The 20,077-nt window shown below is 38.7% G+C and overlaps 1 protein-coding gene across 1 annotated transcript in view; it reads right to left on the minus strand.

The window, feature by feature from the left end:
* Positions 1 to 20,077, minus strand: part of scara5 (scavenger receptor class A, member 5 (putative)) — a 104,801-nt gene that overhangs the window by 15,592 nt on the left and 69,132 nt on the right. Inside the window, exons 9-10 of the mRNA XM_049590823.1 lie at positions 19,566 to 19,673; positions 12,660 to 12,725 (exon numbers count right to left, since the gene is read on the minus strand). Of these exons, the coding sequence (XP_049446780.1) occupies positions 12,660 to 12,725; positions 19,566 to 19,673 (174 nt within the window). The remainder of the gene's footprint in view (positions 1 to 12,659; positions 12,726 to 19,565; positions 19,674 to 20,077) is intronic.

Consider the following 20,077-nt stretch of genomic DNA (forward strand, 5'->3'; position numbering starts at 1 on the left):
TTTCAGACCTGGCGGGCTCATTTTACTTAAAAATGTAAGATTTTTACCGGCGGAATTTGTACTGATTTGGCCATAAAATGTCAATTAATATAAACTTGCTTTAGCAGCACTGGTAGTTACGCTGTCTGAAGTACCATAAGCACCAGTCATGCTGGGTGCCGTAAAACGAGCTATGTTAAATGTTGCGAGAGTAAACGACACTCACATTCAAGTTTATTTGTAAGCGGATCAGTTCACTGTTAACCAAAATATGAGCACATTCAATGTTCAAACACCACACTAAGTGGAGCTTACTTTTTACTGTATACTGTAGGGTAACTTGTGTTTTTCACCAAGGGATCAATCAATCAAGTCTTGTTTATTCAAAGTATTACCTCACGATGTAAACGTTATATTTAGTGCTATTAATTGGACTCTGCCGAGTAACTCATAACTGACGCTATTAAATAAATGTAATGAAGTAAAAAGTACAATATTTCCCTCAAAACTGTAATGGAGTAATCGAGTACAAAATAGTAGGAAATAGACATACTGAAGCAAATTACAAGTACCTCAAAACTGTATCTAAGTAGAGTACTTGAATAAATAAGTACTATTGTATTGTATAAACTGTATTTGTTTTGGTATATGTCTGTTGGTGAGGAGACTATCTGAGCTGTCATATCACTAATTTAATAAAAGCCATTATCAGTGCATATTGTTCTAATCTTACTGTTGACATGTTTAAATACCCCTGAGACGAGATTCACCACTTTTTCACATCTCTCACTCTATTCATCTTTTTCCTCCCGCATTCCTTCTTCTGTAAAATGCCCGCGGGTCCCCACTGTGCAAATAAGAAACTCTGGGGAGAAGAGGAGGAGGAAAGGTTCTGGATGGGGGCAGCACATGTAGACTTCAGTCCTCAGAAATAATGAGAACCATACATGCACACTTCACAGAACATTCATATCTCTGACATGAGGAGCTGGACTGCAACATACTAGAGTTATGCTGAATTATGTTAATCTGGTGGAAGTTAACTTGATTTATTTTGCTGGAAGCTTTGGTAGAAATCGGACAGATGCATGACGAGAATGTTGAGGTGAATCAATCCATTTACTGTAAAATATATATACAGTGTAGCCTGTTGGATGACACTGTAGCTTCTCAAAACTGGAGACAATCACTTTTGTTCTATTGTCTGGAAACCTTTAATTTTTTTCAGATTTAAGAGTCACATTGTCCTCTATGGTTAGAGCCAATGTGGTTAAAATTTCAGTGAATGCAATTTACAGCTGACTAAACTTATCCTCCTAACAATCATTTCAAGAGTCTGAAAAATGGTGTCACAATTTTTAACCTTTCCAAAGCCAAAAATACATGAGCAACAGTGTAAAGAATGAATTAGACCACTGCTGCAAATGTTAACATGTCTTGCTAACTAGCTTACTACCTACAGTAGTAACACTAATGAGTGTTACAACCCCAAAAAACTCCAAATAAGTTGGGACGCCGTGCAAAAAACATAAATGAAAACAGAATGCAATGATTTATAAATCCTTTTTCAATCTATTTTCAATTGAATACAGTACAAAAACAAGACATCTAATGTTCAAACTGATAAACTTAATTTAGTTTACTTTTGTTACATCAGCTTTTCTTTAAACAACAGCCAGTAAGCATTTAGGAACTGAGGACACTAATTGTTGAGGTTTCTTTCCCATTCTTAGTTAATATGCGACTTCAGCTGCTCAATAGTCCGGGGTCTCCGTTGTCATATTTTGTGCTTCATAATGCACCACACGTTTAATAGGAGACAGGTCTGGACTGCAGGGAGGTCTGTCTAATACCTGCACTCTTTACTATGAAGCCACACTGTTATAACACGTGAAGAATTCGTCTAGATGGTAGCATATGTAACTTTCAGCTCTCATGGCGCCTGCACAGATGTGCAAGTTACCCTTGATGCCATGGGCACTAAGATTACTCCATATCATCACAGATGCCAGCTTTGAACTTTGAGCTGGGAACAGTCTGGATGGTCCTTTTCTGCTTTAGCCTGGAGGCCACGACGTCCATGATTTCCAAAAATAATCTGAAATGTGCGCAGCACACTTTTCCACTTTGTGTCAGTCTGCCTCAGATGAGCTGAGATCCAGAGAAGTCGGCAGTGTTTCTGGATGTTGTTGATATATGGCTTTCACTTTGAATGGTAGAGTCTTAACTTGGATTTGTAGATGCAGCGATTAACTGTATTCACCAATAATGGTTGGTCCAGAGTGTTCCAGAGCCCATGTAGTAACATCCTTTATATTGTGACGGCTCCTTGGCCTCTGACATACTTTTTGTTTGGTTGCCTGGGATCTGGGGAGTGGCTCATTAGGAGAGATGACTAACACCTGATTTGGTGTGAATGCTCACCTATTTATATTGGGGCCTGAGCATTCATTCTCTCTCTCCTCTTTGAGTTGCTTGGTTTGTTCGATCTTGGGTTATTTAGGTTTTTGTTATCTTACATCTAAAGACATTCACACAACCACACACTTCAGACATTACTGATAACTGACATACACATTTAAGTTTATTTAAATAAATTTGTTTTTCCTACTTTAAAAAGTCATGTGTGGTCTCCATATTTTGTCATACCTTTGAGCCAGGTCGTGACAATATAATGATGTTTGTTTTTAATTGAGTGCAGTCTGAGGGGTCAAAGGTCACAGGCATTCAATGTTGGTTTTCAGTCTTGCCTCTTCCATGCAGAATCTTTTGATGATATTATGGATTGGAGAAATCTCTAAATTCCTTGCAACTGTGCTTTGAGAAATGTCAACTGTTGGCCTATTTGCCCACGCAGTTTAACCAAGTAACCATCCTTGCTTGTGAGCTACTGAGCCTTTTGAGGACGCCCCTCTCATATCCAGTGATGACATTTTAATCTGTTACCTGTTTACCTGTGGAATGTTCCAACAGGTATTTTTTGAGCATTCAACAACTTCCCCAAGTATTTTGTTGCAGCATCAAATTCAAAATTGATTGATTTATGATTGATAATGGCTTTTGATTTACCAAAATGAGTTCAGCGGTTTGAACATTAACATAACATTGTTTTTATTTATGTTTTACACAGTGTCCCAACTTGGACATTATTTTGTGGGGTTACAAGTCACAGTATGTTAGTGCCAACACTTCCACTGTACTTCTTCACTGTGTGCATACTGGTCCTTAAATAGCTAGCTAGCTACATTTGATAACATCTGCCAACAACAATCATTATTTTGGGATTGTCCCTGTTCCCAGGGTTCTGTGGTCTCAAAGTCCTAGCTCAGCCGTGTGTTGAGTTTTGAGCTCACCTCTCTTGATACAAACCAACATTGTAGGTGACTGGTTCGGACTATCTTTGCTGTTCAAATTGCAGAAAACAAAGGGAGACGGATGTTTGAAATGCTCTTTGAATGGTAGAAATCCATTCAGCCACTGTGGAGATATCAATGTCCAAAGTCAGGAAAACTATGTACCTGCAAATTTAAAGGTGCAGGTTTGAAGGAGTATAACATCAGTAGACTGTAAGCTGTAGGTGGTTGATGTCAACATACTGACCTAGTGAAACATAAACTAAGCATTTGATCTAAGGTAAAACATTGCTGAGATGAGTCATATTAAGAGCATACTGGGTTGGGGAACAGAGGGTCCTAGGAATATACATATGCTTTAGTTATTTCAGACAGTAGAATAGACGGTTACACGCTAGATTTTCAAAATTCTGCCAAATTCAAGGACACGCTATCTTATAAAAAAATGTGAATTTTCTAAATCTGCCGTCATCAACTGCAAATGTGTTTTATGATAACAGCAAGCTTAACCGCCATAGCAACAGTAGCTAAGGACAGCTCATTGTTTGGTGAAAACATTTGCTGGTGTCATTTACCCCTTGTCTCCAAAATGTCTTAAAATATCAGAAAATATCAACATGTCAAAACCACAGATTTCATTTTTGGAACAGAATATAAGACATAAATGTAGCTGTTATTCCTGTGGTGGAAAATAAACCTAAAAAAGCTGAATTCGAATGATAGTTAAAACCTTAAGTTTACACAGTTAATGACTTTTCCTGAGTCAAGAAGCTTTTGCACAATAACAGACATGAGAGAGATCAAAACAAGTACTCCTTTAAGTAATTATGCAAAAAGTCAAGGACCCTGGTCTCTAAATTATCCTGTCTCTTGACAGTCTGACAGCTCTCATGTTCACCTTGGACAGCCAACAAAACGTTTCACCATAAACTCACTAATTTGGACAAAACTTGACATCTCATAACAAGTCTCGTACCTTATTCTGTGCATGACACATAATGACTGTTTTTGCCCAGGGAAACTAGACGAGCGAGCTCCAAGTGGTGGTGGTCGTCCAAGTGGTTCAAACCTCAGTGGCCGGGGGGAGCTACGGCATCAGACTGTCAATATATGAAGAAGGCCAGAACATGAAGTGATCGCGTATTACTAATGTTTATCTGGCAGGCAGGAAGGAGTCTGGGCTGGACAGGACTGAGTGGCTTCAGAACAACAGTTAACCAGCTCCATCTGTCCCGAAAATGTTCTCGAGTCCCTGATGTTATTGTCTTTCACATTGTTTGCTCTTCTGATCTCTTTTGTGTTTTCTTCTTTTGACTCTTCTCTCTGTGTAGTACAATTTGTTTGCTTCTAATTTGATTTTCTTGGCCATTGTACATTCACACTCAAAATTTGGCGACCATATGAGTGAATTTTGAAATCAGTTTGTGCTTCTCATGTGATTTTTGTTTTTAAGTTCTCAATAGTTCAATATTTTTGGAAATCCCCTTATTTGCTTTTCAGCCAAGTCAAAGGAAATAATGAAATACAAAGCATTTAAAAATGTGTGAGGGGGATTTGCTGTTGTTGGTTTTGTTTTAAGGCCCCAGTTTGATACTTGGGAAATTTGAAAATGCCATGTTTTTTTTAATCTATTTTGAAAGCAGAGAAGCTGATTAACAAGTTATTACAAAAGCGATGACTATTATGTTTGTCAGTGGGTGCTTTTGACCTGAATTCTTCTGTGATGTGTTAAAGGAATAGTTTGACAACTTGGGAAATATACTTATTTACTTTCTTGCTGAGCATTTGATGAAAAGATTAATACAACCAATGTAACACTGTGTCCTAACTGGATGCAACGCCAGCAGGCATCAGCGACTAAATCAGTATGATTGCATTGTCTTCTATCAGAATGTCCCAACTGGTGCAGCTAGGGGAGCTGAAAGTCTCTGGTAAGTATTGCTGTGTTGGAGGCTCACCAGACCTTAGTAGCTAGTTAGCTTGTTGTGGAGATGGTTGTATGAAATAGTACAGTAGCTACAACAATGACATCTATACTTGCGATAATAGCCTACGGTTGTCAGTATGATTAATAAGGAGAAGGCAGTCATGTTCCCCAGTGTGCTACAGCTGACAGTTGATATCAAGGTCCCATGCTACATTGTCTGCTGTCAGTTTGTAACAGCTGGTAACAATTTTAGCAGTTGGTGGCACAAAATCATAATATCCTCCTGAGACCTGAACTTTTGTTTGGTATGCATTTTTAGGACCTGATAAGTATAAAAAAACTAAACATTGTCAATGATAATAAAGTCCCAATGTCCTCCAATGTCCTCATACCAGACGATAATAATGTCTTCAACCAAGTACTTCCTAATTACCAGTGTCTTAGTTTGTTACTGTTGCCAAAATTGGCTTAGCGTAGCATACAATCGGAAGTAGAGGGAAAAAAGTAGCCTGGCTGAGTCCAATAGGGACAAAAACTGCCCACTAACACCTCTAAAGCTCACTAAAATTAACCTCATATAGGAGACGATGAAAGGGTCAAAGTGAGTCTGATCCTGCAGATAAAACTGTAAAATAAAAACCTGACTCACCTCACTGTTTTTAAGTGTTCTCAGCATGAGCATTTGTGCATGTGTGTTTGTTTAACTGTGTGTGTATGAAATTAGAAATGAATAAAATTAGATTAAACTTCACGGTGGGGGATCTGCGTTGTTCAGTTCCAGCTAACAGATAATTGGATTTAGCAAATGAGAAATGAACATAAATAAAAAAAAAACCACAATACATACTGTAGGGGGATTTTACCACACGTGAGAACTGAAGAGGAGAAAGTAAATATATTGATAAATCACTGATTCTGTTCCTCAGTATTGACCTTGGAGGACACCAAGTAGAGCTTTTAGCTTTGCTTCACATAAAAATCATAACATGGTGTTTTTTTCACAAGTCTTAAGATGAAATCATTTATTTTTGGATCCCTGTAGCTGCACAGGTCCACTGTAAAAACAGACTGTCAAACATTAAACCCACAGCACTAAAAGTCGGACCCTTGAGATCAAACTGTCAGCTCTGGAGGTAAGAGCTGTGTGTATGTGTGTGCATCACTTCCAATCTCTTTTGTAATATGTCAACTGTCAAGTAAGAATTACACAGCATGCCCCTAAAATGAAAAAGTAGGTGTTTTGTTACAAGTTACAGTTTATGAAGATACACACAGGAAAACGTCTTTCTGGAATTATATTAGGCAAATTGTTGATCTCTAGCCTCAGAGCTTTGTTGAAGATATTTCATGCCTTTAGCCCAAAAATCAAAACTTAGTGATACAATTTAGCCCTTTTGGCTGCCCTCTTGATTAACAAAAACCAGAGGATGTGTCCTATTGATTTTCAGTTTTCCTTTGTGTAAAATCTTTTCTTTTCTTTAGTTTATAAAATAAACATTTTAAACATACTTTTAGCCTGGATTGTCTATATAATCTTAATCAAGAATCAAGGACGAAGACTATTTCGCCATACATAACATACTAGCTTCTTGCGCACCAATGGGCCCCATGTCATGCAGTAGGTGCACTTTTTTCCTTTTCACCCCTGCCCTTCAAACATCCTGAGTCCGTCACTGAGAGATTCACAATATTCATAGTGAATTTTAGTGTCATTATCTGCTCTAACATATAAGCCACCATCTTTAGCATATCCAGCTAAGTAGTGTAAAAGGACAGTTCACTCCTCTTACCTGTAGTACTATTTATCAATCTAGATGTTTTCGTTGTGAGTTGCAAAGATGTCTGCCTTCTCTCCAATATAATGGAAGTAAAAGACACTCAGCTAGTGGTGCTCTAAGCACAAAAGTGCAACGTCTCTTTCCAGAAATCGTGAGCTGGTTACTCAGGAAAATCCACAGACCTTGTTGTGAGCAGTTTCATGTACTAAACTACACCTGCTATCTGTATCACAGCGCAGAAGAAAGCGTGCATCTACTGCTAGCTCACCTAGCACCACTGAACAAGCTAATGTTATAGCTCAGCTGAAGAGGACATGTTTATATCTCATGTTTCTACATACACAAGCCTCTCGTCCATGAGGAGATGCACAGTTCCTTCTACTGACTGTTTTATACCGTCACAAACTGCAGACTCGTCCCTTCTCTTAACCAGCTGGTAGAGACCTTGAGTTTTCCAGGAATAACCTTGGCTAAAACAACAAGCCTTACCCTCTGTTGCAGGCCAAATTTTGGCTTTTGTCGTGGCTCAAAAACTGACATCCATTGAAAATTTTGGTCTCTCTTTAAACCTGAGCATCTGCAGATTAATTGCAGGTTTTGTTAATTTGGTCCATTTTCTTTTATATATGGGCTTCTACCCTGTGTAGGTAAGCAGGTTATGTAGTTAAGCAGTTTCTTTATTGCTCTACTTTAGTTGTATTTATTGTTGTTGTGCTGCAGCCCACAGACAACATCAACGGGAGTTACAATTCATATAAGGATTTTACACAGGACTAGAATTAACCCCTTACAGTTTTATACCTCTGCAAACCAGTCAAGTTGCAGATAACATCTATGTCTGCCCAGACTAATACCTAGCCATGACAGTAGGCAATGCTTCAAATATGGATGTTGCTGCAAAGAAGCTTCAAATTCGAAAACATAGATGTTTCACACAAATGTTCAACTTGCCAGCACAGAAGTCTTTACAGTCAGCACAGTTTCACAATGGACACCAAGATTAGTGTCACCAATTCAGTATCCAACCAAATGTCTCCCCTTCTGTTCCTGAGATATGACACTGAATAATGGCTGGAAAACTGTGTTTGCAGAACATTATAATGTTGACCTTTGTTGAAGGTGACCTTTGTACCTTGTGGATATCAAATGTCATCACTTCATCATTTTATCCAATCAGACATTTGCTTAAAACTTTTGTCATAATCATTGTATTAATTCTTGAGTGATGGTCAAAAACCTAATTTGTGATGTCAAAGTGACCTTTGACCACTAAAATCCTGTTAGCTGAGTCTGAGTGGATGTTTGTGCCAAATTTTGAAGAAATTCTGTCAAGGCGTTCTTGAGATGGCATGTTCACAAGAATGGGATGGACAGACAGACATATGTACTGTAGGTACGTAGCCTTTGGATTCATGGAAAAACAATTTGAGTCAATGTACTGAAAACTCAGAAGTTTGCTGCAGAGAGTTTGATATAACACGTCTTTTCATGCTGCCATCTTGCCAGACTCCCTTCGGAAACTTTATATGTGCAACACAAGAACGAAAAGCCTGGCAGGTGTAATAGCAACAGTAAGTCAGGGAGCAAGGTTTACGTGGACGTTTAATTGTTACTGATTTGAAGACTAAACACCATGCAGCCAGTATGTAGCTTAGCAGTTTATAAGGTATGTAAACTGTTACTGTGGTTTCATATACACAGAGAGGAAACATTAAACCCCAGGAGTACTGCACGTTAAAGAAGAGAAATACATATGCAGAGACAGTGACCTATAAGGTACAGATGGATGAAGCAATGTTTTCGTCAGGTCATGTGGAAGTTAATAAGCGTTATTTAGAATTTTTTTTGTTGCTGTTTTAGAATTTTGTTTTTTACTTTCCTTTGACTTGTGTGTTTCTGGTGATTAAAGAGACTTCATAGTCAATTAAAAGAACATCAATCCAGATTTAATAGTCTCTCTCAATCTCAAAAATGATTTCAATCTGGGGTCCATTTGCTCTTTTACCCAGAAATATTCCCCTTTGTGTTGCTGAAGCTTTCAAAAGAGCTCAAGACTCTGATCCTCTCAGTGACATAACATCCCGTATGGCAGACTAATTTTGTGTTAACCCCCAACATGTGTGGACAAATTTTTCCCACAGACAAACCTTCAATGGGTCTTGGGTCACACTGGTGCTCCTTCTGGTAAGTGATCACGCAGGTATGCACTGTATGCTTTGAAGCGTAAAAAGATCCGAGTCATGCAACAAACGATAAGTCAGCCGCGTGAGGTTTGTGACAAGAAAACTGCACAACGCAGTGATTAGATATTTCTGACAGCCTGCAGCATGTGGTCTCAGTTTGCCCCTCTTTCTCTGAAACCTCAAAGATCCGTGTCTTGTAAATGATGTGAGGAAAGAACCGATCTTTGACGGTTCTTTAACGGTCAGAAACAGCCTTCAGATGCTCGAGGGCTGAAGTCTATTTGATGTGCACCACCCTCACATCGCTCATCACAAGGAGAACCACCAAACTGATGTAACAAAAGAAGAATAACATTTGTAGCACAAAAAATAAATGTCTGCGGTTTTGGGGGTCATTATTGTTTCTTTCTTTCTACCTGAACCCAGATTGATGGTTTTGTAAGAGGTTTCGGCTTACCCTCACGGGACATGTACACATGCATAATGGTTTTCAAGTCCTTTTGATGTACACTAGGCCATGTGGTCCCTCATCGTGTGTTGGAAACCGTGAGATTACGCTAAAAAGAAAAGCAGATCTACTGATCCTTTAAACTTCCCACAGCTCTTTGCACAGGACATCGGGTGTGGCAGAGATATATGAGGCCCATAAAGTCATCAGCTCATAAATTTGTTCTTATATACTACGGATCATATGCACTGATGTATGTGCTTTTATTACAGCAGTGTTTCTTTGCTGTGACAGGAGTGCAATTTACTACAGTGCAACTACAGTTTAACAGACTATTTATTTTGACTATACTGTTAATTTGATTGTGCTTGTGTTTTTAGCATTCTCACTTTTTTTTTTGCAAAATTTAAGTTATTTAAGTTTGGGATCTCTTCTCAAATGAGTAGACTTTAAATACAATCAGTTGACAATATCTGTGTAATAAAGTCTGCGACTGGTAAGGTGGACCTCTCTGGTGGCGGCGTGCACATACCTGAGCAAGCTTCAGATGGGAGTGATCGTTCACACTGAGTCACAGTTGCAAGACTCTGCGTTCTGAACAGACTTTGCTTTAGGTTAACTGGCATGTATCGTTGCCTTTTCCTGAGTGTGTGCATGTCAAATATATATAAATAAATGTGGCCCATCCACATTTTCTGGTTTTAAAATCCAGCCCAGTTGAATTTGTAATTGAATAACCGTGTCTTAGTGCGTAATTATGATGTAATCATCTTATATATGACATATATTTAATACACTTATGGTTTGTTTTCCATCTTTCTTTGCAGTATTCTGTCATATCTCTGATTTCTGTTGCAACAAAATACAGTTTCTAATAAAGTGTCATAATTTGGTTTTAGAAGGAACATACATGTGAGTGTTGCCCAGTGGGGCTTTGATAACACAAATGAAATTAATCTTGGAAATGAGTGTGATTATTACAGGGTCATCCAGTCCCCATGGAAAATTGGAAACAGTCTGAAAACTGGAGCAAACTCCTCAAAACCTTTGCAGCTTTATTACTCCAAAGTATTTTTCAAATTAAATTTCTGTTAATGTCTCTGAATTACAGTTTATCAAAGCAGGATGAGAACAAAAACTTTTAAATATGGTTTAGTGGGAGAAGATGATAGGATGGGAAAAATATAAAACAGCGTCACTGGAATTGAAGCAGGAGTTTATTACCAGACTAATTAGTGGGAATATTACTGTAACATGAGTTGTTTCAACATGATTTTCCGCATGAAGTCTATAAAACACTTAATTTCACTGTTGAATCTTTTAGCAGACCACTTCACTGTCAGACCACACTGGATCAACTGACTCTGCGCTGGTCTGCCTGTGTGCATGTGTGGTCAAGCTCGAAGCAGAACATTAATGAAATCTCTCAACCAAAAGAGAGGCTTGGGATTCCTCACAGGATGTTATTATTTTGGGGGATTGGATAGTAAAAAATTCTTTCCAGCTTTGCAATGTTTTGTTGTTATTAAGCAGTCAACAGCATACTGTATATTAGAATCAAAGAGTAGTTACAGCAAAATGAACTTTTAATTTATTTGATTGTAATTTAAATATTTGTATATATGTTCTATGTTTGCATAGTGTGAAGGAGCCACAACTGAACATGTCAGTGTGCAACCCTGTGTTGTATAATACATTAATGTTGTATTAGAACAAAACTGGCGTAATACTTGGTGAATTACATCATAATAAAGGGGACCTATTATTCGTTCCTACGTCGCTACATTTTTGCTCGATGACGGAGGTGCAAACGTTTCCAGTTGTCTCTCTGTCAGCTCTGCTAAATTTCTGCTAAGTTTATACTCTTATGTCTACTGTGCAAGTATTGGTGGTGCTTTTGGCTTTAGATGCTGGTGGGTTGTGGCTGCGAGTCACTCATCAGGATGAGGTAATCAACTCACCAGTCTGTAAACTCTCCTCCTGCCAAATTTTGCTAGCTATTGCTGCTAGCCAGGTTGAGGTTTTAAAATGTAAACATCAAGGAGAAGATGGAGAAGAATGGGCACAGCTGAACTAGCATCCTGCTAGCCATTATACAGGTGCTAAAAATAAACTGGACGACCTCTGTGCTGCATCAGTTTCCTACAGGATATCAGGAATTGTAATATCCTTTGATTCATTGAAACTTCGCAAAATCCTGAACAGGACTATTTGATCAGGTGTCTCTTAATCTATATGCTGATCTGACAGAGCAGAGGACTCTGGGAGAAAAGGAGAGAAGCCCAGTGCTTAACAGTGAATCAGAACAGGTTTGATGGTGAGAAAGTGAGGTGATGTCCTGTTCCTGCTGTGGATCACTGCTATACACCATTCATGCAGCTGCAGTGCGATGCTGCCTGTGTACGGGAGGAGCGACCATGTAGCCATGTTGTTGGAGGCGGGATGTGTGGACAGTTAAATCATCCCACAACCAGAAACCATGGATTACCAAAACCATCCGGAAACATGGACAGTTAAAAAGCAGCAGCCGACAATGTAAGAAGACTCAAAAAGGACTAAATTACAGAGCACGAGGTAAAGAAGCTGATAGGGTCACATTTCACTGGAAATGTACCTTGTATAATTCCTTGTGACCAGTAAACGATTGATTGATTTCCAGATTCATACTTGCATGAATCTACCTGCATTGATTTGTCAGCATTTCAAAGTCTTTGTATCTTGATGTCTCTGCAGCAGGGAACTGACTGTAACGAATTATAGTGGCACTTTCTACTGTGAAAAATCACCAATAAAAGCTTCCAGACATGTTTGAGCAGGAACATGATGCGAAATCAAGCAGAAACTAATGGCATCAACATCAAGATTACGTTTTGCTGACGTTAGCATTTAGTGTCATTTAGCAGAGTAGGCTACCGGTGTATGTAGGGTGATTTACAATAGCGTGCCTGTTAATTGTGCCTTTGTACTGTTAATCAATATATCAGCACTTACCTGTTTTCTCTCCACGGTCTCCTCGGTCACCCTTCTCCCCTTTGAACCCTCTTTCTCCTCTGTCACCTGAGGACACACCAGAAAAAACACACTGAAAATCATACAGACTTTATAGGAGCAGAAATAAAATGTGAACTGAAATATCACTCTCACTCAATCTTTCTGCATTGAACAGCTGGCAGCTAAATGGTCTAGTCGATAGTGACAGTGCCTTTAGAGCAATGGATTGTGGGTTTGAATTCCAATAATAATATTAGAACTACGGGGCGGCTATGTCTCAGGAGGTAGAGTAGGTTCGGCCCTTCCCTCAAGTCTGCATGTTGAAGTATCCTTGAGCAAGATACTGAACCCCAAATTGTTCCTGATGGCTGTTCCATTGGTGTGTTAGTGTGGGTGAATGGTTACCGAGTAGGAAGTGGCACCATTTATGGTAGCCTCGGTTATAGGTGAATTTGACTTGTAGTGTTAAAGCGCTTTAAGTGGTTGAAGACTCGAAAAGCGCTATACAAGTGCAGTCCATTTACCATTTCATTTACAAACAATCTTGGAAAATTCTTGATGAATTGAAGTAAATGGAGACCTTGTTTTATAAAAAAAACAACTATATCAAAACATCTTTTTACACACTCTTACACAACTCATGCAGTATAATCCAAGTCTCTTTTATTCAGTCGTATGCTCAGTACCTCCCAAACACAGGCATTTTGCTAAAACATTACATTTTAAAACACATCAGTACAAACAGTCTCATGCCCAGCCTTTACCCAAGTGGAGCTCATACACACACGCATGCTGACTCACACTCAGGGCCTGTGAGATGTCAATGGACAAGTGTTTTAAATAAAAATGTTTGAGCAAAAATGCATGTGTTTGTCAAGTACCGAGCATACAACTGGATAAATGAGTCTTGGATTATAGTGCATGGGTTGTAAATGGATGTTTTGATATAGTTTTGCTGTTGTTAAACGCAAATGCAAGTTACTTTTTAATTCATCAAGAATGTTTGCCTTTTTTGGATTTTTCATTCACTGCAGGCCTGCGTGAAAACAATGGTTTCCTCACAAATTCAAGGTAACAGGCAGTGAGTGATACACAAATGATCACTTTGCAGGTGAGATATTCTTCTAAGAACACACTTATAGTAACTTAAAAGGACTGTATATCAGCATTGTGCGGCAGTGGCTCAGTCCACAGGGACTTGGGTTGGGAACCGTAGGGTAGCTGGTGTGTGGACTGGTAGCTGGAGAGGTGCCAGCTTGCCTCCTGGGAACTGCCGAGTTGACCCTGAGCAAAGCACTGAACCCCAACTGCCTGGGGCGTCTGTCCATGGGCAGCCCCCTTGGCTCTGACATCTCTCCATTTAATGCATGTATAGGTCCTGTTTGTGCATGTGTGTATATGACACCCTCGGGGATTAATAAAGTATATCTTCTCCTGAAGTATTGGAGTTAAAAAACAAAACATGACCAAAATGTGACTTCTACAGTGTTTTCCCATCAGATTTTTTTTTACAGAAGTATAAAAAGTCTCTATAACACCACTTGATTACACTAATAATATCCTGTTTTTAATTAAAGACCAACAATAGTCGACCTATTCATTAACTGTACCTGACATTCACAACCCAAACTTATCCCAATATGTACAGTCCACGGTAACAACCACAACGTAGCGCACACCGGGGCAAAAATGTGAAATAACACACAGAAGCAGCTCAGCCCTCGACAGGGGTTACACTTCAAAACCTTTCCTCTACCTCACACCCACTTCCTCTCCTTTGTACTCCTTTATATATTTTTAGCAAAAGTCTATAAAATAATCTGCCCTGTAATCTTGCCTTGTGATATAAAGTGTAAAAAATTAGAGGATACCTTCCCTGTGTCCGGTACTTAATTTACCTCTGAAAGTTTTTGGTTAGATGTTGTTTTTTCTGCAGTGGAGTGGAGGTGAATGAGGTCGAAAGAGAGGAAGCAGGAAGAGAGAAGACAGGAGTATTGAAAAAAGATTATTTTCTGGACTTAAATAAAGGTACCAGTGTCAAGGTAACTTCTTGGAGCGTCTTTAAATGTTTGCATGCCGAAAAACCGCACAATCAATGTGAGTAAAAGTCCTCTCATTTGTGGTTTCTGCGAAATTAGGGTACGTTTACGCACGACACCTCCCACCAATCAGCAGCTTGGATACGACTGTTTCTCATTTATTTTCATTTCAAAATATGATTCTATTCCAACCTCGGGGGAATAACCTCCAAAGCAGGAGAGAGAGTCTGTTTCAGTGCCATTTGTTGCTAATTTTCAGCCATGAGGTCTGAAACCACACGTCTGTTTTTGCCATGAAGCTATAAGAGGATCAGCTTCAAGTCGGCATTTATCCCACCTTTAATTTGACTCTTTTTTTTCATATCCGAGACCACAGGAGCAGCTGCCAGCCGAGGTGGCACTCTGTCCCAACTACTATGTGTTACAGAATGTGTGTCCATGTCTGGGTAGTGTAGCAAACACCACACCCTGCTTGTGACAGGCCTAAGCTGTCAGCGTCACCTCCATTTCAACCACATCCTTAACAACTAAATAACACTACAGGATAAAAACAAACACACTGGTAAGCTACTGCTGCACCACACGGGACAACAGAGTTGCAACAAGTAATGTTGCACACTGGTGGTCCTGAATAACAGCAACTCGTAAATGTGTGAAGTTTAAGCACTTAAAGCTTCACTAATTAACAGTTTTAGCCACGTTAGCGGGGGTAAAGCTGCAAAAGTCGGTCTGTCGAGCCACCAGTTTTGTTCAGACTGAAATATGTCAACAACTACAGGATACATTGCCATGATGTTTTGCAGAGACATTCTTGGTGCCCAGAAGATGAATCCTAATGACTTTGGGGATCTCCTGACTTTTCATCTAGGGCGACAATCAGCGACAATCACGTAACTCTGCAGCTCTACCAAAGATGCTCTATAAAAAAAGATGATGCACTATGGTATGAAATGGTATACACTTCCTGTCTCTTAATAAGCGTGGTCGTCTCTCCCTCGCATCCCACCACCTCATTTTTAAGTGTTTAGACATTGTGTCGATGGATAAAAGCAGATTCAAAACAATTCCACACAATATACAAATATACAGATTTAATGGCTGCTCCTTAATTGTGTCTGATATCAGTCAAAAACAAGATCCTATCAGTTGTTGCCAGATCTTGCAAGTATGTTGCTGAGACAGAGACATGTCTTGAACAAAGTGATTTGTCTGTCTGAAGAAAGTCAGTGTCAAAATTTTCAGAATGGTTTCAGCTTGTGAAAAATGGGTCCAATATTTACTTTGGTGACTATGGGGCAAAAGAATTGGTCATAATCTGTTCTGACGTTCATTTCTTGCATTGTAGTGAGGAGACTTAGGACCTGCCGCTGGTCTCCTACAGGAGCGGGGGAGTGGTGAGACCCATGTGACACAGATACAGGAAATGACTCTAAAATGAACTGTCTTGTTTGTCAGTGGATTTTTTAGCCTGTTGTTTTGGTTTTGCAGCTACAAAAATAACTTCATTATTCTGTCTCACTCTAATAAGTTTCATTTTCAGCAGCAGCTGTTAAAATAAAGATCTGATAAACTCACTGTACACTAAACAAAGTTAGCAAATGGTGAATGCAGTGGAGCAGTTAGCAGCTAAGACCCAGATGATTTTTCGGAGGAGGTGGTGGAGACCAAAACAGAGCTATAACACAGTGAATACTGGACTAATAGTCATTAGCTATGTAAAAACATGTGTCCAAATGAATGCTAATGCCAATTGGATGGATGCAGACAATTGTTTGCTAACTTACTTTATTGGACCATGGCTTACTATTTGGACTTTACAACACAAACAAAAGCTACTCAAATATTTCAGGGACTTAAAAATTGCTAACTTGTATTTATATTTTTCTATTATTGCACTGATATGTTTGTCATTACACTTGTACTTTGTCTTGTATCTTGTTTTGTACCTGTTTTGTACTACACAAGACGAATGACAATAAAGTCTCTCCTATCTCTTAGCTCATCCCTACGTTAGCCATAATCACTTAAAATGTCTGTCAGCCTCTTATGGAGTCTGTCTTCCCCCAAGTGGCCAAGAAAATCATTTATCTAGCTTTAAACACCATGAAATCAGCAAACACAGCTTGTTCGACTTGGCTGATCTGTGGTGCTTCATAGAAAAAGCCAACACCTAATGCACTCCCTGCTCAGTCTACCAACCATTCATCTATAAAAAGAGTGCTGTTTTAACAAGCTCTCAGTATCCACAGCTGAGCAACTGCCTCCCTCTGAGGCCCCGCTCACACCAGAGAGTCTACAAACTCTTCACCCTTCGCTGGTTTGTTGAACCCACAACCAGACCCCAGATGGATGGAAGCACAGACAGACATTGTTGTAAACTGCCAGAGTGTAGATGGCCAAACATCCCCGAGGATCCTTGTTTTCTTCATTTTGTCTGCAGTGTTCCTGAAAAACACTCATTTGTGTGATGTTTTGAATTCTTTACATAATTAACTTGTTAATCAAACAATGTCCCAGTACCAGAGCTTTTTTTTGTTGTTGTGGGTGACACTTTTTTTGGGGGTTGTTTCCACCCAAGTTAATTTTCCATGTTTTCTTCTGTTTACTTCAAACAAATCAGAGGCCTGTTACAACAAATTACAACATGCAAGCTATGATTTGTAGCAAAAGACTATTTCCTCTCGCTTATTTTTTCAAAATTATAATTTCACTGATCATAATAAATACAAGCTGCAGTCATGAGTGAAAAATGTTGTTTTCACCATCTGAGATCTGTGTGTGAGTAGTGCTTGCAAAGTGTTGGAACAGGATGCTGATAACTAAGAATTGTTCGCTTAAAAGATTATTTTTTCTCCAAAAAAAAAAAAAGAGCTAACAAACACTTCTTGCACTTCTTCACAGTCTTTAAGATTAATCTGTTCTTATGTTCTTGTTTTTACTATTTTCACTGTTTCACAGCAGTGGAATATAACTAAGTACTCAAGTACTGTGCTTGAGTACAATTTTGAGATACTTGTACTTTACTTGAGTATTTCCATTTTATGTAATGTTTTATTTCTACTTCATTTCAATTTTTCAGATTGCTCTCACGCACTGATCCTATATATAACTTTGAAAAGTATTGCACCACAATTCATATAAAGTAAAAGAGTAAAGAAGCAAGTAGTATAGAGATCAAAACTCTGCATAACATAGCAGGTTGGGGTGGTGGAGGGGTCAAACAAACACAGGACTTTACTACACACATAGTAAGGGCAGAAAAATGAAAGCAACAAAAGGCACATCTATCTACATACAAATACACTAAACTAGAGTCTGGTGCAGAGTGTTGAGCCATAACAATAAAGCGTCTTCACACAGATCAGCCTGCTCCAAGGTTTTGAGAGCTACTGGCCAACAAAGAGACTGTGGGACTCCAACACTGGACAGATCAGCCAAATTCAACTCTGATCTGCAACAGCTGTTGGCTAAACACACACATACTATATATACGCACATACACAATGACATGAAAAAACACACAGTGCCTTATCATATTTGTCATGGCTATGTTTTCCCCACCAGCACTGTGTCTGTGTCTGAATGTGATTTTGTTATCGTTGGCACTGTCCAGTTGTTGAGTGGAAACATCAGCACCCCGGGGGTTTATGCAGATATAGACTGGTCAGGATAAAAGGATAAATGAGTGGATGAGTGGATGGAAGGAACAGCAGGGAGAGAGACATAAACTGCAGCGCTACAGGTCATCAAATTATTGTGTGCACAAAATCTTTTTTAATCCAAAGTTGGCATTTTATTCTCATGTCGACTTGGAAAATCTGAACGCTCAAGTCAAAAATATATATATTTATAATGTGCAATGGAAAAGTACTGGGAATACAGAATGCCGAAGAATTTCCCCACGCTCTCTTGCTATGTATAATTGTATATTCAGCTGTTTTGAAACTATTAATGGCTCATTATGGATTTTTGCATCATATAGAAGAATTATTTTCCTACTTAATCTCTCAAAGAGGCATTGGGCTCTCTGCAAAAGCATATATGATTCCTTAAAATATGTTGGGAAAATAATCACCAGCTCTTCTTTGAATTCCTTCCTCGACGATGTGATTCTAACAATTCTGTTTATTAAATCATACATGAAAACTGTCTACATGGATACTTTTAATGCTAGTATACTGTAGTCTTTGTCCACAGCAGTGTTGAAATGTTTGTCTGTTTATACAATTAAAGGCTGCAGTTTATTCATTTTTGAAGTATTTATGATGATCATAAAATTGTATTTATTGTTTTACAGCTTTTTATTTTTAAATTATTACATATGGTAAAATATTTTCACACATGGACTCATTTAAGACAGCTGATTTGATTGGCATTGACAGCTGTTTCTTTTGAATAAATAAACAAAGATATGGCTAATTAAGCAATAAAGGCTTCCATAAAAAGAAAACAAGCGCCACCCGTTAGTGATGGACAATGTTGGACAGATTTTGTGCTGAAAAAATCCTGCTAAGAAGATTTTTTACAATGGCAAAAAAACAAATCAACATCTCTTGCAGCTGTCTGAAAAGATTTGAGCTGTGAATGTGCTGACAAGACTCAGATGTGAGTTGTGCAAGACTGCCGGATAACAGGCTCTATTTGATTGATTTGTGAGTGACGAAATGTTCAGTAAGTGAGTAAGTGACTCACTTTAATGTGACTACTACTGTTGCCCAATATAGTCCACAACATTTTGATTATCATATTATTCTTTCATTATAATAATTAATCTGTGCTGTATGTTCTTGTGCTTCATTATGTACTCAGGATGAACCTTCCTGAAAAGTTATGCTGATGACCATATAAAAACAAGCTAAAGACATACCTCTAGGACCAGGGGGTCCAATGTCTCCTTTTTGTCCCTGTAAACCGTCGAGCCCGACAGACCCTTTAACTCCTCGACTGCCCTGGTTCCCTTTTTCACCTGTAAACCCTGAAACACAAACACACAACCTTCATTTCAACATGTGACGTATAAAAGGCTTAGAAAAGCACATCCAGATGATAAGGTGCTGGACAAGAAATCATACAAGAGATGAAAAAATAGAGTCTGCACTCCTATGTTCCCATGGGTATTTTTCATTAATTTAAACCTTTATTTAAGACTCGGGAAATCAATTGAGGGAGAGACCCTCATTTTCAATGATGCTGAGCATGAACAAAGACATTAAAAACAATCACTAAACAAACAAAGAACATCATGCATATCAACTGAAACAGAGATGAAATCCTACAAAACAACAATAGCAATAAATGATCACTAAAAGTAGAAATACAGGGTGATAAACATGCTAAGGTGTAGCTGTATAGTTAAAAGCATTTACACTCAATTAAACA

This window comes from Epinephelus fuscoguttatus, linkage group LG11 (assembly GCF_011397635.1).
Source record: "Epinephelus fuscoguttatus linkage group LG11, E.fuscoguttatus.final_Chr_v1".
NCBI lineage: Eukaryota > Metazoa > Chordata > Actinopteri > Perciformes > Serranidae > Epinephelus > Epinephelus fuscoguttatus.